General features: G+C 41.9%; 1 protein-coding gene across 3 annotated transcripts in view; it reads right to left on the bottom strand.

The window, feature by feature from the left end:
• Window positions 1-24,923, bottom strand: part of rims2a (regulating synaptic membrane exocytosis 2a) — a 129,535-nt gene that overhangs the window by 36,528 nt on the left and 68,084 nt on the right. Inside the window, exons 9-24 of one of the 3 annotated variants that reach the window (XM_053432045.1) lie at window positions 20,022-20,233; window positions 18,628-18,747; window positions 17,242-17,341; window positions 16,955-17,078; window positions 16,664-16,710; window positions 16,325-16,437; window positions 15,321-15,368; window positions 13,181-13,311; window positions 12,658-12,829; window positions 12,255-12,408; window positions 11,762-11,788; window positions 9,469-9,537; window positions 6,729-6,867; window positions 6,185-6,286; window positions 3,723-3,839; window positions 543-728 (exon numbers count right to left, since the gene is read on the bottom strand). In XM_053432045.1, coding sequence (XP_053288020.1) covers window positions 543-728; window positions 3,723-3,839; window positions 6,185-6,286; window positions 6,729-6,867; window positions 9,469-9,537; window positions 11,762-11,788; window positions 12,255-12,408; window positions 12,658-12,829; window positions 13,181-13,311; window positions 15,321-15,368; window positions 16,325-16,437; window positions 16,664-16,710; window positions 16,955-17,078; window positions 17,242-17,341; window positions 18,628-18,747; window positions 20,022-20,233 — 1,861 coding nt within the window. Of the gene's footprint in view, window positions 1-542; window positions 729-3,722; window positions 3,840-6,184; window positions 6,287-6,728; window positions 6,868-9,468; window positions 9,538-11,761; window positions 11,789-12,254; window positions 12,409-12,657; window positions 12,851-13,180; window positions 13,312-15,320; window positions 15,369-16,324; window positions 16,438-16,663; window positions 16,711-16,954; window positions 17,079-17,241; window positions 17,342-18,627; window positions 18,748-20,021; window positions 20,234-24,923 lie in introns of all 3 variants that reach the window. The other 2 variants (XM_053432046.1, XM_053432047.1) reach the window with 2 other exon arrangements.

Genomic DNA, 24,923 nt, shown 5'->3' with positions numbered 1-24,923 from the left:
AGTTGTACAAACGTTTGACAAAGGCAGAGCTGCTCCAGAGGCAGAAATGATTTTACTTGTTGATTTAAACCTCAGAGTGGGAATGAAAGAACCAGAGACTTACACTGAGTATTTATCCACCAGCCAGTAGTTGATTAACAATAGATTAGCGATGAGGATTACTTTGTGAATTTGTCAATCGAATAATTGTGGCAGGAGCAAGCTACCTGGTTTATACAAAGAGCCTCATATGAATCTGTTTGGATAAAGCCAGTCTGGAAGCTATAAACTAAATAACTAACCAAGATAGTACAAATTGCTGGACTCTCGATGTCTACATTGCATTTTCCCAGTTACCAGTATAAAATGAGGTTTAATGTAGTCACCGAGTTTAACCCAATTAAAAAAGCTCTGGTTCTTTGGTCTACTTATTGATGTTTTAGCCTGATGATCAAATAATGTCTCCCTCCAGAGCAGCTTGGCTGAGGGGAAAGGATTGTACAACTACAAGCTTCAGTCTGCGTCTGGGCTAAACTGGTTAACGTCTCTAATCTGGGTCACACCTCGTCAAGGCAGGTGAGGGGGGGGCGGACCTCCCAGATGGCAGAGACGGCATGGACCTCATGAGCGAAGAGTCGTGGGGGCGTTCAGTGGAGCGTGAGCGGGATGTGGGGCGCTCTATAGTGGGCCGCTGGTCTGCAGAGCGGGACCTGCTGTGATACTCGTGTCTATCCATGGATCCGTGGTTCCTACAGAGGTTAGTGAGAGTTAGGCAGGCACTCAGTGGGACCCCAGCAGGACAGGGACAGTACGCCGACAGGGTCGACAGTATGGAGGGCACAAATAGTTGGGCTCTCTCAAAACCCCTGTTGATGTGCATGTGTTTAAGGGCTGCACCTGTGTTGTTGCATGTTTTAACCCAACAATTGGCAACTAACATTCACTACTTACATGGTTGCTGAAAGTTTTATGGTAATATCAATGTTCTTCAGATTACAGTAGATCTATAAGTCTGAGTGCAGTTGACATGGTATTTACTATCATGACCTAAATGTGTCCATAAGAAGATTTTCGCCTTGATATTAATGATTCAAGTATCAAAACACATCAGAACATGTAAAACCTCTCTGCTTTGTAAACTGCTCTATACAGTGTGATTTCCTGTAAACGGATTAAAACATGCAAAAATACAGGTATGTTTGATCATTCAGCGACTCGTAGAGAATAGTACGACAACAATTTGAATGCTTGTAGAAACCCTCTTTAAGGAGGAGGCTTTCATTTCTATGACATTTAAATGTTGTAGTGCTACTTAATCTGACCTTTCTGGTTTCTTGAAATGGTCATATTGTCAATTTACAAGCAATTCTTTGACAATTTGAGTTTCAACATTACAGCGTTGTGTACAATTCTTAACGAGTAGATGAGCTACTTGATCTTCAGGGTGAGTGTGCAGACGGCTGGGCGGCTCATGTAGGGTTTATGGTCCCTGTAGTGAATTGACAGGAAAGTCAGTGCACAACAGCCAGGCAGCATGTGCTGTCTCTCAACATGTGATGGGTGTGTGTTCATTTACAATGTCTTTGAGGTATTGAGAGAAATGTGAGGGAACAGTGCACTGTATCTGTACATTGCATTCTGCTTGATAAATGTGTATTGTCCAGAGAAATGCCCAGCCGTTAATACAAATATTTTTGGCACAGTGAGAATGAAGTTCAGATCTTGTCAGATTGAAGAGCTGTAGGGGGGAAAAAGCTGGTGAGAATCTCAACTGGGAAAATCACTGACAGTGTACGGAATAAGATAATGTTTAACTTTGTGAAGAGAAAAAAAATATCATAAAATATCATCAAACCAGTGAAAGGAAACCTTTGACTTTAGACTCTAGAGCATGCGCACTGCTGGCAAAGTGTAAATCTAACATCTTAGTATACGGTAAACATACGGCCCATCATAAGTCTCACACTTTTTATCTTATAAAGTCCTTTCATTAATTTCATCCTTAGACACAGAAGAAATGCTGGTTTCTGTGTAACACAAATGCAACTTTTAAAAAAGGCGAACAGACACCAAAAGACTAACTTTAATCAATTCAAACCATGATTTTGCTTGAAAATAATTGTGGAAGAAAGCTTTTGCTTTTAAGTCATTTCTTTAAATTTGAATTAGTACATTCATCTTATCACAGTCTTGTATTGTCTGTGGCCTTTTGCAGTATGAAAAATTGTCCAGTAGAGGAAAACTCTTTTTTGTCAAACACTAATCTTTCACCAACATAAAGAAGCCTTCAGTTTTCTCCAAGTCTAAAGTTATTTACAGGGATGATCAAGATAATCGTAAGCGGGTTCCAATCAAGAGGCTGTTAGGGCTGAGGATTTATCAGCTACAAGTCAAACATCTCAAGGTGCATCTGTCTATAGGTGTAATTTGATGAGCAATCATATACAGTATACATATTGCACATTGGAATAACAGTGCTCCTTCTATTCTGACTGGTTTCAAGCAGAGTCCAAAATGTTGTCTTCTGGAAAAGTTGCTGTTTTAATGCCTATACACTAGAAGCTTTGTCAAACTCAAGGTGCACTCAGGTGCGACTCACAACAACAGAATCTTCAAAAACATTTTCTCATGTTCTGGGGAACTGACCTAAATGGAGACAATTGCCAAAAGGCTCAAATACCACTATTGCTCTTTGTGGCTTATTTTCTTTTCCTTGTTTCCTTTCATGTTTCAGTATTGCTGTTAGTCTGCCTGGTGCAGAGAGAGAGATACTGTGTAAGAAACAAGGGAGTAGAGGGGAGATCTTCTCTAAACTGGGATGATTTCTGCTTTCCTTTTCCTCTCAGTTTAGACAAACAGGAGGGGAGAGAGAAGAAAACGGACAGCCCTTGTTAATGGCCATCGGGGCTATAGCCTGAGCCTGAAGTCGAGCCAAGTCGGGCCTTAGGTAAACTTTGTGACACTTTAATAAAGTCAGTCAGGCTCTCGGGCTGATTTCTTAAGACTCATCATCTTTTTCCTCCTGGAGAGGAAAGAAATGGCACAAAATTCACGTTATTCCTGACTGAAAGCCAGATGGCAGCAGGTTAAAGATTGAAGGCTGAGAGAAGTGGAGTCATATAAAGCATTTCTCTGGAGGGGGCAATGTGAGCACTGTGTGGGTCCTCCAGGGGATAGTTGGGTGTCAGCAGGCCTTTCTTTAGTTGCGTGGAGTGATCGGGCAGCCCATTCTGGCCAGGCCCAAGAAGCCAAAGGGCAAAACAAAACAAAAATTGACAAAGCTACTGTGCAGCCCAGAGCAGTGCATCAGCGATGCAACTGTATGTGTGAGCAAAAGCTGCTGCCAGTAGCATGTAAAAACAGGACAACACTTGCGATCACACACACCACTGACCAACGTATTACTGTTGGTATAACGTACATGGGTACATTAACAAAGACAACAATGGAAAAACAGTCAGGTGCCGGCCAGCACTTCACTCGACAACCAGGTAACAAACAGCCAACATCAGCAACACAAATAGCTCTGGGCCTCAACAAACTGAGGCAGTTGTGTACCAATACTGTACGTCTACACAACTTTAGAGCTGTGATGACTCCTTCACAAAAAGCGATATCAGAAAGGATATCATTTTTCTGTCATCACAAGTACGATCACAGATTAATTAGGGACGGACAAGGGACACCTTGAGGGGACCACAAGATGGTGGATGCACAATTTCAGCGGATGTGCATATCAATACCTCTCAAAGTCATAGTCGGAGGAGTAGGCACCCTCAGAATAGGCGCGGGCCATCCTAGTAGAACGCAGTAACCTGACTGCTTCCTCTCTGCAGATGGGGTACATACGATGGTTGCGGCTGGTGGAAAAATATATATATATATATATATATATCAAAAGTGGTCAGCATTTAGTTTTTCCCACCAAAGGGGAAGGTTACAAGCTTTTTTAAAAAAGGAACCTGGAAAGGAAGTTGGAATAGATTTTTGAATTCCCATTACAGACACTGTCTGTAATCTGTCTGAGATTTATTAAATCCACAGGGACCTAAACTGAGGGCTAATATGTAACACTACTAAACAGGTGTTTGTAGGAGAAACCACCTCTGCTGGACAAAACTTCACAACCATAGAACACTTATCCATTTCCAGTATAGCCATAGTCACTCTCAGAGGAACAAATACGTTATTTGGTCATATAGGAATCACACTCTCACATGGTCAACATTTGGAGTGAGAAAAGAAGAATGCTAACATGATAATGAGGTGGTGAAAAGATAGTGTAAGCAATGCTGATACTGGATGGATGAAGTGTATGGTCAAAGAATCATCAAGAATCATGTATTTTACTGCTGAAAAGCAACACACGTTATGTATATATTCAATCTTCTGCAAAAGAAATATATACTTAAGCACCACAACAAAAAACTCATGGCATTGATGATGGCCGAGTAAATCAAAGTGACTTCTAAGTGGTATGATAGTTTAGACGAACTTCATGCAATGTCAGAACCTCATGGTGATCACTTGACATTGGCTACAGTGAAAAAAAACCTGTGTCAGTGCCATGTGTTCAACACCCAAATGAAAGACTATCTCGAGAAAACAAAGGATTATGGGCTGGAGTTTTGAGGGTAGGGGGCGATGGAAGCTGGAGTTGCAGAAATGGGGCTTCATGCAAGCTCAGGTAAAAGTCTACCTGGGGTTCCTTTGAGGATCATCAATAGGCTGAGTATGTCTGGTTCGAGGTAGAGTGAGGAAATGGCTGCAACCACATGGAGGGAGGAGAGAAGACAGAGATGGATCTGAGATGGCGCCGAGGAAGAAGCAGAGGAGGAGGAGGAGAGGAGAGAGAGAGAAAGAGCATTGGAGATAGACAGAATCGTAGGCAGACAGATGTAGGGTGAGGAAACTGAGGGAGAGAATGAGAGATTTCTCGTACATAGAGTGAGAATGCTCATAGGAAAGGTTGATGTAACAGTTACAAAGAGGAGATACAGGCATGGAAGATAAGATGAGGCTGAGAAATCGAATGGTGAGGAGATGTATTCCTCAGCTTTACAACACAGACAGATGAAAGTGGTTCACAGAGTACACCACCAGAACTCACAGAGGAAACAATGAATGCCTTAACCTGCGCTCAGTGTCACTTCTGCTGAATGTAGAGGACAACGACTTAAAACCATGCAAACAACACAGATTTGTTCTTTTCACACAGATTTCCAAGAGCATTTCAAAGAGTAGGAAAACAGTGAAAATTCAAAATCAGTTTAAAACAAGAGACTTTTTTTTAGATTGTAGGAGTTTTGAGAAAATTCAAAAGTCCCCATTACTCAATTCCTGTCATTTTCAACTGTTTTCAATAAATAACTGGATGCTGTTCATTAAAGCGGCTGAAATACACTCAAGCAAGCACTGTCCCAGACAATTTAGATAAGTGCACTGCTGCGTCTGACACTGATTTAGGCCGAGCCTCTGAAATGTCAAATAAAGTTAATTGGACAGGGGGAAGTAGCTGTGGCCGGGCAGTGCCAAGCCTATGATTGGACTCTTGGAGCAACATTTCCCAGCCCTCACAGAAAATAAATGCTGATGGAGGATAACTGACCGCATCGCTTTGACCACCTCTTTCATAAAGATAGGGAGATACATGCAAATACTGCATACTGTATGCATCATTTACAGTGTTGGCTCCAAATGTTTCCTGCATAATCTAAAACTTGTAAATAACTTCTCAAAGCAGTGTATTGCCATCCAAGTATGGTGTCCATGCAGGATTTTAACTGTCATATAACTTTTCTGATAAATTTGTGAGAGGGACACATTTATTTGTATCTCTACATAACGCTACTCTCTCAGGAGTTCGGAGTGTTACAATGTGTATATATTATGGATGGAAGGCATAGGAAGCAAAAATCAAGATATGAGAAACCCACACCACTGTATCAGGTTTTAAATGATTTAAAACAAATATTGGCAAGGCACAGAGAAAGTTGCCCCTTAAAAGCAGAAACACCAGAGAGGTGAGATCTCACACACACAGTCAGTTTGCTGAGAGTTTAAGGCAAACGGCGTCTTGAATTAAGTGTATGTGTGTATAACTGCTCCGTGCATGTCTATATCTTATGCTTATCAGCGACTGTACATGCAAGCCCTGCGCGTGCATGCAGCTGCTGTGCACAAGCGTCAACTGGAGAGGGTGTACCTGTCAGGTGAGTAGTTAGCTTCGGAAACACTGTGGTCATCCACTCTAGAGGTGGAGCTGTACTGAGAGGGCCTAAGGTCAAAGGCTGGGTCCAGACTTCTGCTGTGTGATAGAAGTGGACCAGATCACCCCTCTCATAGTGTACACACCACACACGTCCCCCTACTGGCCAGGTGTAGGGCCACATGGCCTTGCAGTTAACTAAGACATTCAGAAGGCATTGGCCTGGAAATCAGGCCAAGCTCAGCAGCACGTGGTGCTACAACCCATTAATTTGATGAATGGGTGATTCCTTTCAAATTTCTAATTTTTCAAGAGTAACTTGAAACACATTATCTTTCAGTTCAGGTGCTTAAGCCTCTATTTCCCTACATCTATCAAAATGTTCTTAGAAGTTAAGGCATCCTCCTCCAGATGTTCATAAAAGACAAAGAAATGGTGTAAAATACATCATCATCACATGAAAACAATCAGAGCAAACACAAATAATATACATGCATATACTGTCACAGGTCAGTTCAGTGGCAGACTGAGCATTAGTTACCTGGAGGGCGGGGGAACGCTGGGGGAGCGTGACCGTGCCCTGTTTATATCAGCTGACCGAGAGCAGTGGTTAGATGACATCACCTGCTCAGGGACTGACAACGTGGAGCTCTGGAAGTCTCTGCCATTCGACCGGTAGTCTGACATCCGGGACAAGCGGGAATAAGACAGATTTTTAGATAGTTTTTCATTCACTTACTAAAACATATAGATATACATCCAGTTGAACCACACCCATAACCTGAGAAGAAACAGAAAGCCATGCTAAATGCCATTCTGCTGAGTCTCCATATTCTGAAATGGAAAACTATAGATTCTGGTAATGGTGCAGTTGATTTGCCTTTAACATTGTGCATTTAACATGAAAATAGCCATTCAAAAATCAGAAATATTATAATGAATTTTCCCTGCAAGACTGATTAGTCCATTTAACTTGAAAGAGCTCATTAACTGATAATCAGACATGTCCAGAGGTCGTGGTTATGGTCAGTGCTTAGCTCTATAAACGTTGATTGATATTCAAAAGAGTGTATAGCACATTCAAATTAGTTAAAGAAAACTGTCAGGTTGGAAAAGAAGCATAGGTAAGAAAAATGGGAGGTTATGCGATAAAGGAATGTTGGCCTTCACTCAAGGAAGTTTGATATATTATTACCATACAATATTCTTTTTGATGCAGCGTAGAGAATCAGAGCAGGTAATTTAATTCTTCAACATTTCTCCAAACAATTCAGATCCATCCTGATTACAAGTGGATGCAAGTCAAATTATGAAATGCCAAAATGTGTAAGTTCACACACCAGCCCAGTCTTTTTGTTTCTTTCATAAACCAAACATAAAACCTAGATGAGTCCTTTGCCACACATTTGCTTCATTATGCAGAATATTAGGTCCAACAGAGAAAACATCTGCCGTTTCTAAACAGCAGCTCTAACACAGAGCCTCCTGCAGCTGAGCAATTAACTCCCATGTACAGTCAAATGAAGTCTATTCTTCCTTCTGACATGTGGCTTCATGCATCAGTACAACCTGCCTGTTAAGCACATATAACGTAGAGAACCTTTACAGACAATTAAAAGGATTTAATGAGAAGAATGGGCTGCGTCAGTGCAGATGGAGGGAACAGAACTGAGGGTCAAAGCAAGATCAGTTATGCTATGCAAAACTTTTGCACTTTTAAAATTCTTCTGGATCAAATAGAACTTAAAAGCAGCAATTGCACTATGAAAGACAAGAATACACAAGCATAGCCTGTGCAGTTATGATGAGTGTCCACTCCTGCTGTACTGTATGTACCAGACAATTAGACACCTAGCAGTGGCTGTACTGTTAAATAAAATGGACTGAAAATAATTTTATTTTCCACCTTTGGAAATGGTAGCATCAGCAGTTCATTGCAAAAGCTGCATGATGAATGAGATGTGGTGGAGGGTGTGACCGGAGCTGAGCGAGGGGCATTCCCTTCACTGGACTGGCATGGTGAGGCGGCAAGAGGCTGATGAGAATGTTTAAGTGTCTGAAGGAGGATTCCCCTTAGCTACGGTGCCAGGCTCTTCCCTTTTCCATCTGTCAATAACTGACTTTATTCATTTCTTCGTTCACTCTATTTTTATTTTTTTGTGTTTTGTCACTCTTCGTTTCTGTGGCCTGAATGTGCTAACTGTGATGTGAAACATTACCACACACCGGACCGAAAACCAAGGCAGTTATGCCTTTATCCAAGATACTGTTCTGGTCTTAAACAAAACCCCAGCAACCCCAATTTTTTGCTTGAAAGACTAATGTAATCTTACATTGTTCTATGGCGCAGTTACCTATTTCAGCATAAATTTATTCAGGGTTGATATTTTAGAAACAATTCAAGTGCTACTCAGTTTTAACACTCTTTTGCCTTTTTCCTGGACCTGCAACTGCCTCTCCTTTTGTGAGTATTGGTGAGTACAGCAAAACAGCAACTAGCAGTGCAGAGGCAGACCAAAGCTCAGTGTTCGCTCCCCGTGCTGCTGCTGATGGGCTGCAGCATTTTACCATGCGGATAGTAATGGTATTTGTAAGCTGTTCAGTTGTGGCAATTGTTTGACAGATGCTGACATGTATGAAGATAACAGAGTTCATCATAAGAGGAAATGAAAATGAAATGTCAGACACCTATGGTAACAACAAATCTGTGAGGATGACACATTTATGGTATTTAAGTAAATGGGAAAAATCTTGTTTCCCAACTGTTTGTTACTTTTCCCTCAGACTTTTTTAATTTGGAATATATTACCTCCCCAAGAAGGTAAATTGTTTTCATCTGCACTGGTTTGTCATTGCTGTCTCTTTGTTATTTTTGCCGGATGATGCAAAAACAATTTGAAAGATAATCACAAAACCTGGTCCAGGGAGTCAGAAAAAAACTCATTCCATTTTGATGTGGATTCAGATCAATGGACAGATCCAGGAATTTATTTTCTATTGGGCGCTTTTCAACATTTAAGATTTCACATTTCAGCTTATAATGTTATCTTAGAGAAAACAAAAATAGGCATGTTTAGGAAACTGATATTTATGAGTGTGTAAAGTTTTTGTGCAGACCCTCAAAAAAGTTTCAGATATAATGAGATTAAATGTGGTTTCATCACTGTTGTTTACTCTCTTAGTGTGGTTTTGGTTTTAAAGATTATATTGACTTGTGCTGCAGAAGAATTATTTCCCATGTATCAATAGTCTTGGATGTTAATATGACCACAGTATATTACCTGTTATTACCCCAACACCATCTTCACAATCGTAGTCGGAGATCTCACTGTCACTTATCCTCTGGGATCCTTTCAAATAAAAGAGAAAGAGAGACCCATTGGAACGTGAAAGGGAGGAAAAAGAGGTACACGATAGAGTCACAAGAGAAAGCGATGGATGGAGAGAGGGGTAGAGAGGGAAAAGTAATTCACATTCCCTGGTTCATTCATTCAGTGCCACAGTACTGAATGTTTGTATCATGCCTCCCTGGTCTGACTCTAATCTTAATTGTTAACCCTCCTTACCCTCCTGCAAGAAAATGTTGTGTTTGCATGTGCTTAAGATAAGTGACAGCTTTAACAAATAATGTTGCAATTCACTGCTCGACCTCACCAAAAAAAAGCAGATCGCTTTTCATCTGTACCACGACAACGTTAAATGCCACAATGTGTCACTCAATATACATGTGAAGGCAAAGGTGGGAGACATTATTTGGCTTTACAGCTCTTTCTTCGTCTCCCAAGCTGCTTTATCACCCCTCTCTTGTCCCCTCTCTCTCAAGTATGATCCCCTCCCTGCAGCCCTGCCCATTTCCTTCACCGCTCAGTCGACTTAAATCAACTGGACACGTGTGCTTTTCTCCAGAAATGACAAGTGCTGCACTCTGGCAACCTCTCATCTCAGTTGGCTGGAAACTTTTTACAGCTGTCAGCTTTTTCACCTCACACTAACGCAAGCGCCCAGAAAATCATCCTGGGGAAGCAAGTAAAGCCTGAAACATGCTTCTGCGACTGCGTCTGCGTCTTTTCACGCCGCTGTGGCGCAAGACTCGTTTTCATTCATGCTTCCCCAACCGTTGCGCGTCTTACAAAGCAATTCCGCGCCAGAACACTAGGCGGAGTAATGCTTTTTGTCGAAGGCGACCTGAGAGACGCCTTCTTTGTGGGTGTGGCAATCGTTGTTGACTGTTTATTTACCTTCTACCAGTCGTGTTCTCCATTACAAACACACGGTGAACCATGGCAGAGAGTGTATTCACGATTCCAACCGAACAACAATTGATTGAGATGGAGCTGCTGGACATTGAAGAGCAACTTCTTATAATTAGACTGTTTATTTACATCGCCACTCCGGCTCCTCATAGCCTATTTCTGGCGGACAAATCGGCCAGTCAGTGACGGGTTATACAAGTGGTCATACTTTCGGATCTCTTCTGCCAAGTGCTCTTCTATTTGGTCCATATTCGTTCTTCTAAATCTTCCGTGATTTCCGCGTATTGTGGGGCATGAAACCGGAAACTAGACACCGGACGGGATGTAGAGCAGACCAATCACAGCCTTGCGGGCTGAGTGAGCTTGCGGAGCTTTGCCGTAAATTTTAGAAAAGGGGGTCGACACCCGTCAGCACGTGAGGAGGGATACATAAGCACGTAAGGGACCCGGAAGGGCTCTTGCGCTTACGGGCCCGTGAAAACTGGTGAGGCAGTACAATGAAGTACAGTTATCTAAAGACCATTCACCACTGACTGGCCACAGAATATGATGTGGTGAGAGGAGATAGCAATGAGCTACAGTATTTTGGCCATTCCATAGAGGAAATATAAAAATAATATATAATGCACAAAGATGATCAAAGCTTTCTGTTTGGTTTATCTTAGTTAAATATGCTACCACTGTTTCAGATGATTGAAATGAAGTATGAATACAAAAATAGAAAGTATCACACCAGCAGTAGAGCAATTTACCACAATTTCATGAACATATTCACATTCAAAACACACACCACAAGAAAGTCAGATTGTGCTGCAGACATTCGCCAACAACATTTTATCCAATTTTCAAAGGGAAAATATTAATCAGGGGCAAAATAATAAATTATACAGAACATAACACAGGAAAAGCAATGTCATGTTATACTATGTCTGGCAGGTCGGGCACTGGGTTTTCAAAACACCACTTTAGGATGAGGATCGAGTGCATTTTCTGTTGAGGGTTGCAAGGTGTGATCATGGCATTTTCAAAGGGTGAATACACATAGTGGCAGAGACCACTGTGTCCTAAATCTCTCTTTCCTTGGAGCGTGCACATATTTGCTACCCTGAGTGGATTTCAAACGAGTGGTGTACAATTTACACCAGCTCAACACATTGAAATCCATGTAAGGCAGCAGGGGCGTGCACCCTCCATGGGAAAAGGTGTGTGTGTGTGTGTGGGGGGGGGGATCAGGGCATGAGGAGGCGTCTTTCAAACAGGAAAGGAGAACACTCAGATGCCCCATGGAGCAGCACTGCCTGCGTGTGCAGGGGTCCTTTACCTGAGTTGTGTGAATATGAGCCTTTGTCTGTAAAAGCAGAAGCAGTAAGGTTGATGTAGCATGGATGACAAAGACAAATCATGTATCAACTACACATAAAGCTTTAATAAAACTAAAGAAATGAAAGGAAACATTATTAGGAGTATTATTATTATTAGAAATATAAAAAAAATAATAGATCTATATATTTTGTCTACTTTCCGTGTACTTTTGGGGGTATGACAGTGATGGTTTTACTTCAGGTAAAAGAGCGACCCCCAAGGCTGAGTCAGAGTTATTGGAACCCTGACAAATACTCACCACATTGCTCCATATCTTTGTCAGCTCTTTATTACTAACAGTTTATTGAAAATCTGTTGAAAAAGCTATTGCTGATACTGACTTTGTACCTTATAGTTTCAAATTTTTTTGTCATCTGTAAGAACAATTTGCTGCTGTCTTCAGCACAACATTTAGAGTTTTGTGACATGTCAGGAAAGAAGGTGGGACGTACTCTGCAGCCGCCTCGTTGGACTCTCTCCGTGGAGCTGCCTGCGCTGCGTGTTCGGGGAGGCACGTGGGAGGGGGATGGAGGATACGTCGTGTGTTTGGAGCTTGTACCAGTGTGGCTCGTCGTCCAGGAGAGCCGTCTCCAGCTCAATCAGAATCTATCAGAGAAAAACAGCCATGAGCTACAGAGAGAGTCAATCCCAAAATATCCCTCTCTCTTGCTCAGCTGTGTTAAGTCATTGTAACAGTTCTACACAGTAAAAGTCCCTGTTCATGTTGGACAAACAGAAGATGGTCAAAAACCTTGAAATGGCCAAGAGCTTTATTAAGGCTTTGAAGGTATAGGATATGCTGAGCTGAGATAATTTCAGTGAGTGTCCCTGATGGGTGGGGTTTGGTTTTCTTACCTCCCCCAGGAATTCGCTCTCCTCCTCCCTCAACCTGGCTTGGTCCCACAGTGTAATCTCCAGCATGCGCTCCCGAAACTCCCGCCGGTGCACCGGCGAGTACATAAAGGTCTGGTTCCATTTGGGCTCTAAGGATTTCTTTACCGTTTTTGTTCTCCTCTTGCTTTTGTCGCTGGAGGAACAATAATTCAAACTGTTTTTATTTACAACCATGGTAGAGAAGAACCACGAGTACAACAGATCAATAGCAGGACACAAGACAGAGCACAGCAATGGGGCATGCTGATGAGAACGAGCTGGTTAGACCACTGTGCTGATCATTCTGACCAGGTCCACTTCCTATATTCTTTATCAGAGCGTACGAGAGACCTCTTTCAAAGATACAGAACTACACCAAACGACCAACAAAGTAACTAGACACAACCAATTCAATGCCTTTCTGAATGCAATGGAATGGGATGGTATTACATCAGTTGGCTAGCTAACAGGCAGATCAGAAAATGGTAACTCTTCCTATTCTTACCTTCTATCAGGGAGGAAATAGATTTTGACGTAAGGGTTCCTGGGCCGGCCGTCTTCCCTGGGGGGCAGATCTTTGGCTCCCAGGATGGTGACGATAAGTTGATGGCCCACTTTGTCATACCACAGTTTGACCTGTAGGGGCAAAGCAGAGACATCCTGCTGAGGGACAGATCGGGGTCAATGGGAGTGAAAGAGGGAATAATGCAGGAGAAGACAACTGCATTTAGAATTTGAGTAATATATATTTGTGTTGTTTATTAATGCCTAAAGTGACAGTTCTTTCCTACAGCTTAGGTCTTCTCCTGTATTTACCCTTTAGAGGAAAGGAAGAAAAAGTCTACCTGCCAAGATGAGGTTATGTCACATGCTTGGTTGGAAAATGTATCAAAGCTTAATAGTTGATTGAAACGTTGGACTACCTGTCATTGTTACTTTGGTATGCTAATGATGTCAAAATAAGATCATACATTTTGAGTGATGTTTTAGTCTCTACGGTTAGAGATCCTACTTTAGAGACAAGACATGTGTTTTTTCATTGTGTGCCTGGTGTATGTGGTCATGTTCCCTTGATGGATACAGTTTATTGAATGGAACTGAATGCAGCTGGCCTGAATGTCCTTTTGACTCAAGGCAACATGCTCTAAAAGTGACAGCATGTGCTCCGTTGAAACAACATTGTCTACCAGTGGTGTTGATGATGCACCTAATAATGTTTTTTCAGATAATCAATGGGCATTGATGCAGAGAAATCAATCATGCTGTTGCAAGAAGAATCAAAGACAGTTCACACTAAAAGGGAAGTATGGACTCCAAAGAGGACACTTAGAAGAAAAAAACGTCCAACAGAGGCCTTAAAGGAACGAGATGAAATGAGATAAATAAAACTTCTAAGATCTTGTCCATACTTCTTTAAAAACGTGATTATGGAAAGGGTCTGCGCTGTTTAAAACTACCAGCTACACATGCAGCAACTCAAAAGAGGGCATCCAAGACGAGTCAACAGATCTGGTGTTTGCAAAAACAGAGAGCAGGAAAGCAAATTGTACCAAATAATATCTAAAAGTGTAATCCACCAAAAAATACCACATACTGCAAAATATTAATAAATTGTCTGTGTGTGCAGTTGCAAATATATTTCTGAACCACAGTCATCATGAAAGCTGAATGATTGGATTATGTGTGGTAACATCGTCCTCGTACTCTTAGATACTCTGAGAACAAAAGTGAAAGAATAATGTCAGCGGGATATAAATATCCATGGCTCCAAGGAGTAAATGTTACCCTTAAGACTGACTGACTCAAAGTACTGCTACACAAAGTGATTGTAAAACACTTATAACCAAATAAATAAATATCCAATGCTCAGAGGAGAAAAAATAACCATAAGCCTGACTTACTCAAGAATACACTAGTAATTGTGAAACACAAACCATAGAAACAGTCTGCTATTGTATTTTTACCAAATATATTTTATATATACAATGAAAGATTAAAAGAGACTGTGCTAGTGGGGGAAATCTTTGTAGGTTTGCTTGATTTAAAGTTTCTTAATTGGGAGGCAACATTTGATTATTCTTCAACTCTCAAATGTAAAGTAAAATGCTTGGCATTCAATTAGGACGGTCAACTTGGTGTCTTCATGAAACTACAGACCCATCAACAACATTTCCAACTCACACATGGAGGAGACCTTCTGTCAATGTGTGCAGGGTTAGACTCATTGAGGCCTGAGCTCAAGGCACACTGAAGCAGAGAACAACCCATGAAAATGTAAAAGTGCCAACTTCCCTCATTGCCATCGTGGAGATCCCAAATCAAAATTACAACACAAGATGCGGTCAGTCACTGGACTCAGTAGAAGATGTCAGGCAATGGAAGAGTGTCTGTTCAAATGTTTTCAGATTAGTTGAGCATGCACCACCTAAGAATAATGATGTGAATGGGTTAAAATGAGTAATAATAACTATCATCGAACAGTGATACCAAGAAATCAAGTAGAAGAAAAATGAAGAAAAGGGAAACTTGAAGCTGCCATTTCCCGGGAATGCATTTTCCAAAATATGGAAACAGAAAAGAGGCCAGTCAACAGTCAATGAGCAAAGACCAAATAGAGATTGTGCCCTGCAGACAGGGCCCATTACCTGGACCCTAGGGGTAAAAGGCGTTGTTCTTCTACTAAGGCTTTGGCTCTGGATAAGCAAAATTGAACGGCAAAAAAGGAAAGAACAGAAAAGAAATACAATAAAACCAAAACCCCACAATACAACAACAAAACTCACAATACACTTTAAACACAACAACAGATGTTTGTAGTCTAAGACGGGAGCTTTAGGTCAGTAAGTGGGTTTTTCTTCACCTTGCATTTATATCTTTGGTTCCCTTCCTCTTTCTACTTTATCAAAGATTACTTCTCTGCTCTGTTCTTCATAGACCCTTTGAGCAAATGATCGATGGCTCACAATTATATCTCTCTTTCCTCTCTGGACCTTTTCTCCTCTGCTTCAGAGCTTGCGTCACAGTGACGTTAAAGACACTTCTTTACTGTGTGGAATTACTCATCAGGCACTGCAGCTCTTTCATTCAGTGAACTCAACTGTTTCTGTGATATAACTACAGGTAAGAAGGCAAGAAAGGTTTCACAAGATGCAAGGCTTATTCTGATTGACTCACAGGATGCAGTATATGTTTATGTGGTCCTAATGACTCAATGGGACAGACTGAATGTTTACATTCAATACCAGTGGCAGACAAACCCAACATTTTCTCATAAATATCGATGTTGTGAGAGACGTGTTACCCAGATGTTAAAGGTATTTCCCCTGTGGATCCTAACTTTGAGTGTTGATTTATCTTTTGCGTTAATGCAGCCTTTTACCCATTCACCCCAAGAGGGATTGTATACTAGATAATGGACAACACACACACAGTAACCTGATCTATAACCCTGTGCTGGGTTGGTAAAGGGCCAGCTGAACAGGTAGAGAGAGAGGAGCTGTGCCTGGTTGCCCTAACAATTATTTAACATAGGATTTTATTAATTTTCAACTTCATACTCTCTAACAAATTCACATGACTCGGGCACTAGCAATCAAACAATAGAGTGGCTCCAGAGGATCTCATGTGTTGTCATGCTGAGCCCACTTACTGAAAGCTGTCCTGACAGGTACTGTGGGGCGTCCCTCAGCATACTGGGACTCATGGGGGATGTGACGGAGATGGACGGACGATCCATCTTCTGAGACTCAAAAGAACTCGAACCTGAGAGAGTGCAGGGGAGAGTGATTCGATTATTAAATAGTGATGTTGTAGTTTAAGTAACATGACGAGATAAAACAAGAGGAGGGGGGGGGGGGGGTAGAAAGACACACACAAGAAGAGAGGGGAGGGCAAGAGATCAGAGAGACAGAAGCAACTCTGAGACATTTCCTTTACTTGAAATTTTTGGGCTGATGTGATGAAATGGGATAATGAGAAAATGACTCACTTGATTCCAGTTGTGCATGTGTGCTGTCTGGTATCCTTGGAATATCTCTGCAAGAAAACAGAGAACAGAAAGCGTGTGAGACAGAAGGTCTGTATTTCTATAGAGCTTTTCTAGTGTTGGTGTTCACTCAAAACACTCCACAGCACAGTTATTGCCATTCACCCATTCACACACACATTTATCTGTGCAGCACTTTCTCTATGGTGGGGGGGGCAAACAACTAACACAAAGGAAAACATAACGTCCTTGGAGGAGGTAAGTATGTGTGTGTCATTATTTGTGAGCTCTTACCCTATAGGCCGTGAGACCACCAACTCCACCTGTGGCTCAGGCTTGGATTCTAGTATGATATTGTAAACTTCTTTAAATGTGGCTCCTTGTAAAAGCTTCCCATTCCACTCCAGAACCTGGTCACCTGCAAAAAAAACATCAGAGATACTGAATGTATGAAATGTTTCAAAATGTATGTGCATGTGTGTTGTCAAACTTTGGAACATATCATTATGTGAGCATGCTGAATACTAACAAATACTCTGATTTCACTTCCATAAATGGAATATTGGGTCTGTTTTTAATACCTGGTCTGAGGTGTCCTACAGTGTCTGCTAGACTTCCTCTCCTCACTTTAGTGATGAAAGCACAAAGTCTACCAGATTCTGTCATCTTGCCTCCCACCACCTGTAGAAGCAGAGAGGGTACAGGAATTAGCAATGAAGCACAAGTGTAAACTTCACTTGGCTCTGAGGGTTACTGTAACCAAAGTGTTAATGTGCCATGTTAACTCTTAATTGTAAACACAAAGACCCCACAAACACAATTTCCTGTTGATGTCACTTTATCTTTTTCCTGCAAGGTATGAGTCCCCAATAAAAGCATGACAAGTAAAGGGTCAATGGTAAAGTGCCTACAGTTTTTTTTTGTAAGTATCCATGGTTATGTTTCATTCCCAATATACACACTCGGATGCTGCTCCATGATGTGCAGGGCCCTGGGCGAGAGCTGTACTGTACAGTTTGAAGCTGTCGTACTCCACTCTCCTCAGCTTACATGGGCATCATACAAATAAAAATCCCTCTTAATGGCAGCTGAATGCCAACATACAAAGGAGCTTAGGGAAGTCTGCTAAATGAAATTGCTTTATGTAACAGGCGGGAGCGAGAGAGGGAGAGAGAGAGGGAGACGGGCAGCGAGGGCAGGGCTGGCAGCCAAACTGATGGACTGACAGGCTGGAGAGCCGAGCTGGTTGGCTGCTGCTGAGCCGACAGAAACGCGCAGAGGCACTGAGCAGACACAAACATGCCATTTCAGGAGGCTCATTCAATCAGTAATGATTTTTCCCCATCTTGCTGCTCACTGTTCTCCCTCCTCGTGGCCCACTGTGCTCCTCTGGACTTTAGTTGATCAGCTTTTTTATATACCAGTGTGCACCGCCCACAGATTTATGCAACAGCTAGACAGCAAGAGAAGAGAAACCAATATCTACAACAATACGTAGTATTTAAATGCTTTGGCAAGGCAGTGACTGCCATGAAATTAAACACTGAAGGTTTAAATCAATACAAAATATGTAATCATACAATACAAGTAAATATGTGGGAATTGTGATGGGAAGATCCAAGACATACACACTGCCCAGTCAGAGAGGCTGAATGCAGTTCACTAATTTAGCTCGATGTGAGTGCAGAGAAAATTATAGATCTGAAAATCAACTAATGCCTTTTAAAATTCATCATGAATATAATCAAGTCACTAATGAAGATTAATATAGTAACACATGATGCAATCAATAACTAGAAGCCGGGGCAAAATCGAGTAAGACACACAAACTAATTTTGGCCACAAACAGAAATCACAGCTACGAAATAATTGATGTTAACATGACAGTATATAATCAGTAAAGAATCACATGAAGCCATCAGATTTCCACAGAACTGTCAGCTATGACAGACATATGATAAACTCACCTTCAGACCAAGCAGAGCTCCTGAGTCTCGAGGCACACTTCCATCTTTCATTCGCTTGTTGAGCAAAATTCGCCCTATTAGGCGATCCCCATCTTTGGACGGCTGCCACGTCACCGGGTGCTACAAGGTCAGAGCAACAACACACCTTTCGTTTAACAACTCATCCACTTGAATTTGATCACTTAAGACCAAAGTAGACAACTGTTCATAGTGAAAAGAGGGCATGGGGGTAGTATTTATTCACTCAGGGAAGAAGGTTCACACAAACTCTGTTCACTAATCAAAAGTTTGGATTTTTATGTTTTAGTCAACAACATGCTCAATTAAATTTAAATGAAGGAATGTTATGTTCCTCAGGGTAATCCTGGGCAAAACAAATCTCATAAATACAACTCGACAGTAGTATTAGGTGTTATATCCAGAGCTTGTGTGAACCTGCCGGTGTGAAGGTGGAGTGAGCTTCATGCAGCGCCCCATGCAGAGTAAAGCAAGCAGCCACAACACTCCTCCTCAAACCAGCTTTTCCAACTGGAGCAGGAAGACCGGAGTCTCGCTCCGGTTCTTCACTACACACATACAACCACCATCAAGTGGAGTAGTGAGGGGATAGCAGACAATGAAGAAAAAGGGGGAAAATATAATCTATGATACAAGAACCAATGAGGTAGACTGTGAGGCGTAAGTTTAAAGAAGGATGAAGAACAGAAATCACAGAAAAAAGCCATGAGACACAGATAGGGTGAAGTCACAGATGCAGCAGTGGAAGGGAAAAAAGAAAACCAAATGTTTTATTTTTTTTGGTGCAAAACAAGTCCAATCTTCCCTGTTTTGTGCTTTTACAATAATTTGAGTTTAGCTATAGAAGTGAATGGAAAGTTGGGCAGGGGGCAGGTTCTGTCTGGACTGGGTGCTGTGGGGTAGGGCAGCAGAGTGAGAGGGACGGGCCTGAGTAAAGGTGTTCCTACTGCACTAAACAGGACCGCTGCAGAGCAAGAACACAACATACGGAGGAGAACGAGCATGCAACTAGGAGAGACCCACATTCCTGTGTGCCATGACAAACAGAGAGGTTGTGCGTCAATGCGTTTCTTTAACAACTACTGTAAGATGTGTAGTTTCTGTTTAGGGAGCAAACACAGCAAGTACAAGTAGCAAGCAAAGAGGGTGCCCCCAAAAGACTTTTTTCGACAACACCAAGCAAGGTGGAGCCAAAAGTAACCGAAAAATAAAAAGTAACGAAATCGCAGGAGAAATCAATTTATACAACGTGAAATTAAATAAAAAATAACAAACATCTCACCTATTTACACTTAGTGACAGAGAGCAAACAAAGACTGGATGGGTAGGTCATAAATAATAATAATAACAAAATGCAGGCTAGATTGTCTCAGTACCTTCTCACTATGGCTATGCTCCTCGTTTAGGGTAGTGCTACTGCACGTATCAACTCCCGAGTCTTTAACCTGCGGTTCACACCATGCCAAGTCCTCTTCAAATGAGTGTCCCCCAAAGCGCACCATTTTCTTTTGCCTCTCAGATAAGGTGTGTGTCGGCTCGGACATAAATGCCTGCTCAATAGTTTTTCTTTTTCCCCTTTGACTGTCCCCTACAGGTGTGGGATAAAAACAGAAAGAAAACAGAAAAACAACATGCAAAGGTGTAAATAAAACGAAGGAAACATGAAATGACAAAAGACTCTAGGAGAAGGGGGTTGGGGTCGGGGAGACAGACAGAGAGAGAGAGAGAGATTGGGGTTAAAAGGCAGGAGGGAGGGGGGAAGGGGGTCAAGGCAGGGCTCCACATGTCTCACCAAAGACATTGGGGAGGCCTCGCTGCTATGCCAAGACGCATGGTCCCACCAATGGCCATCCAAATCTCCTGTAAGGTGGTGAGGGGTGGGGGTGAGGGTGCACATACACAAGAGAGGACAGCGAGAGGGACCGGTGAGGACACCACAAACCACGACATACATACATTAACACACGCACATATTACACTTTCAGGACTAAACAAGACGTCCAAACACTCACACACATTCAAACACTGCTCAAACTCAAAAGGTGATCATCATGTGCAACTCTACGGTCCCTGTGTGGAGAAAGAAAGATGCAACAATAAAGTATCAGTAATCAATACTGATTTGACCACCTCAATACTGTACAGTGAGGAAAAGACACAATCCACAATCATTCTCTCACACAGAAGCCTCAGGACATAGTTCAGTCAGGACAAACAAGCTGTGAAGTCTACCAAGGCAGCTGAAGTCATCGTGCCTCACGTGTTCCACCATCACATCACAGGTTAACGCTAAAGGTCCAGTGTGTAAGATTTAGGTGAAGGGATCTATTGGCAGAAACTAAACACTTTTGGAGTTTTTATGACACCTGAAGGCTACCACAGGTTCTCTTTCATGATTGGAGGAAGGGGCTGAGGTGAGGGGTATTCAGCTGCAACATGCAACTGCACCACTAGATGAACTTCATTCTACACTCTGAACCTTTAAAGGTACTCCTTGTAAATTTAACACAGAGATGTTTTGAGAATATCTCAACAGCTGATACTTCTTCACTTGCTCATTCCTTTCTCTGCTGAAACCCATAAGCACTTTCATTCTCATTTCTTAATTTCCAGACTGTTTCAAAAAACTCTTTGCTGGGTCCTTCAGTCCAAATCAGCAGACAACAATGCAACAAAGTTAGCCTGCTGCTATCTTATCCTACAGTATAGCTGCATTTGCAGGAGGGAGCAGGGCAGCTCTCTAATGTGTTTAACTGGGGATTCAGATTGCTGGGCCACACAGCCTTAACTGACCTCAATCTAAAGTGCACCAGGGAGAGCTTTCAAAGAGTGGGCTCTGATTACAACTTGTGAGTTAGCATCCATGGACACAGCCTTGATCATTTCAGACAGGGCATTGCAGGAGGATACTGGGACAAATCTGTAAAACTGCTTAATTTTCTCATCATCCAGCTGAATAGTAAGAGCAAAACTGATGGTGGTAAAATAAGAGGAGGAATAAAGACCTGCAACCCTATTATCTGCTGCACCACATGAAACAGCCACAGTCTGAATAGGCAATATTTGACAGAAACATAAAACTCACTGTGAGAATCTGACCTGAAAGAAAAGCAGGACTGCAGAGCTAACTTTGTCATCGTACAGGATTTGCCCTGTTTTCCCATGTGGATGAACAGAGTAGAGAGATGGAGAGCACTTTCAATTTGATTAAGAGGCTTAACAATCCAAGCTAATTAAAAAGAGGGAAAAAATATTGGATCCAAAGGTAGAACTAAGTTCCCAATGGAGAGTAGTATAGAGTCAAAGAGGGCTGATGGTTGAGGCCATCCAAATGGGGAAAGGATTTCAGTTGTCTGAGAGGGGCTGGAGTATGACTGCAGAGAAAGTGAGGATTTTTTGTCCGAGACCTTGGTGTGGAGCATATCTCTGCATTTAACATCCCATTATGTGGAGGCTATGGGCATTTAAATGTTATCCGGTTACACTGGCAAGTCATTTTACAATTCAGTAATCAAGTGAATTTAGGATCCAAGCAGTATTAAAGGGCCCTCGCACCTTGGATGGATCAGCACATGAAAGTTGTGGACATGGATTCTACTTACTGAAATAGGAATGCTGTCTAACATTTCACTTTATATATATAATACAGATACTCCTGCTGCAACAGTGAAGTAACACTATAAGAATTCAGTCTCTTTAAAGATTGATCGTATAGAATTTTGTGACATCTAGTGGTGAAGTGTCATGGTGCAGCTGAGTATCCCTCACCTCAAGCTCCCTTTCCAAACATGAGAGAGAACATGTGATAGCCTTCAGCTGTCCCAAAAACTCAAAAGGTGTTAAGTTTGTCCAGTCAGGGCTACCGTAAAAAAAACATGGCAGCCTCTGTAAAGAGGACCAACTCCTGATGTTGATATAAAGTATTTAAATATAAAGGGGCCATTTACGGGGAAATAAAACAACAATTTGTATAATTTTGATGAAACACACTAGTGAAAACATCACTCGGATTGTTTATATTGAATTTCTTCCAATAGATCCCTTTCACCTTAATCTTACTCGCTGAACCGTTAAGTGCTAAAATGGTCTTTTAAACACATATCACTTTACACATGGCCCTTGAAAGCTACTTCCTGTGTTATGGCAAAGAGTGAATTACCTTGGAGAAGTTAAAGTAAAGTAATGGTGTGGCAATGGCAAAAAAAAAATGTATCAAATGAATTCACAATGGCGGATTTCTTGTAGGGTTTAGGTTATGGGTCCTTGACGATTTTTTACACTCTCTAATAGATGGGCATTACTCTTAAACTTGCTGGGCCGGATTCTGGCAATTTAGGCTGCTACTATCAGTCAGTTACATGCCTTTCACAGGAGACCTGCTCACCAAAGTCACATAGAGCCGCAGATAGTTAGGGTGAGAGGAGTGGGAATGAAAGCTTCACCATTCTTCCCTCTCAACCTATTTGGTGCTGACATGAAGTATGCAGCTCTACTGAACCATGGAGCCGCGGGCATAGGTAAGGTTGTCTGAAAACAGCAGCCCTTGAGCAATATACATCACATTCCCCACACTTCACTAACCCTGCAAAGAGCTGTAAAACCTAATGGATCTATACAAGGCAACCCTCCTTCAGGCATTATCTGGCCAAGGATTCAATCTCAGGCAAATCAGGGAAGTCTGATGGAAAGGCATAAAAATAGACTGCATATGCTTCTAAGTGTACAGGACGAGGAGATGGGGTACTGACGCATACAGGGGTCAAGAGGAGGGGACAGCTTCCAGTCCTCTAAAAAAACACACAAGTGATGAAGGAATGCAGGTCCTAACATACTGACGATGAAGATTCTGTTTTCATAATAACTAAGAATAGTAAAAGCTTCTTACAACTTGAGACTTACTGTCGTAGATTTGATTTGTACATGTTCTTATTTACAAACTGACCACAACTAACCATATTATCTATGATAACTTAATTTGTCTGCACAAATATTGCCTCAATACACTGACCTGCCCATCTGGAACAACATGAGGTTCAGTATATAAGTGGACAGGGCAAACATGATCTTTATTGAGTCACACACCATGCAGCTAACTGAGCCACACTGAGTCCAGCTCTGAGAGTTCATAACGTTTTCTTTTTAACAATGTCATTTTTCATCCTATGTCTCATCATATAATTAGATGTGTGCATTGTGATTGCTGTTTGTAGGAACTAAAACAAAAGTGTATTTAGTAGCACTTTTTTGAATTTGGTTTGTTTTAGCAGCATCACAGGGCTAAACATATGTTGCACTATTGTTGAGGTGATGTTGAAGTGGTTCATCTTTAGCATTTCTGCACCTTGTTATTTTAACTGTGTCAAAAAAACACTATTCATTCATATTCATATCCCTCCTCCTGTCTGCTCTTACTGTCCATCCATCAGTGTAGCGTGTGCTAAAATGACTTACTGTACTCACTTATGCTGTGTGATAAAACATTAGGGCTGTCCGCAGATAGGCTTTGCCCCCTGTGCACCTCGAACAAACAGCTGACAACAGTGATTACCCTCATTGCCTCTCAGTTGCTATTCTGTCAGCAGCATTAACGCCAGAGCACAGTTCATAGTGGTAGACATTCTCCACTGAAGAAGTCACTTGTCTAATGATAGTTTACTTAAGGCCTGCATTTATGAGCGGGGAGGGGAAGAGATATGTGACGTAGTAACCCTATGTGGAGACATGGGTGGACATTTGATTACCCGTTCGTTATATTAACTCATTTCTGCTTTGACTGTATGACGTTGATGTTTTTTCATTTGTAATCTTTAGTCTTGCAAGGATTATCAATCATTGTTGTTATCTGAAATTAGATTCAAAATGGATTGCACAAGGTTATATTAGTTACAGTGTCACCTCCACCTGTACCTGTTCCTCCTCTCATCGCAGCCCCCTCCCCTGCCCAGTTTCTGTCAAAGAAGGTTTGAGTGGGCGCCAGCATGAAGGCGCGTACAGCCTCTCCCCTTTATTTCCCCGAAGCTTTATTAACAGTGGCATACCACAATTGGGCACTGATCCCCAGCGAGGCATTGTGTGGTTTTTCAGGGAGCAGGAAACTCATCACGGCCATAAATTGTGAGCATCAGCAGTCTGCACCCGGCCCTGCCGTTTCGCCCCGGCTCCGAGGCCCCACAAAGTGCTGATTCAGGGCAAAGGCAGAGCGCAGGCAGTGGTGGAGTTCACTACCAGCAGGCTCTCCATCACTTTGACAGCTCAATAAAAACCAGTGTAAACTATTA

Source organism: Pleuronectes platessa, chromosome 10 (assembly GCF_947347685.1).
Source record: "Pleuronectes platessa chromosome 10, fPlePla1.1, whole genome shotgun sequence".
Taxonomy (NCBI): Eukaryota; Metazoa; Chordata; class Actinopteri; order Pleuronectiformes; family Pleuronectidae; genus Pleuronectes; species Pleuronectes platessa.
The sequence above is the reverse complement of the archived record's forward strand: the minus strand, read 5'-3'. Positions and strand labels throughout refer to the sequence as shown.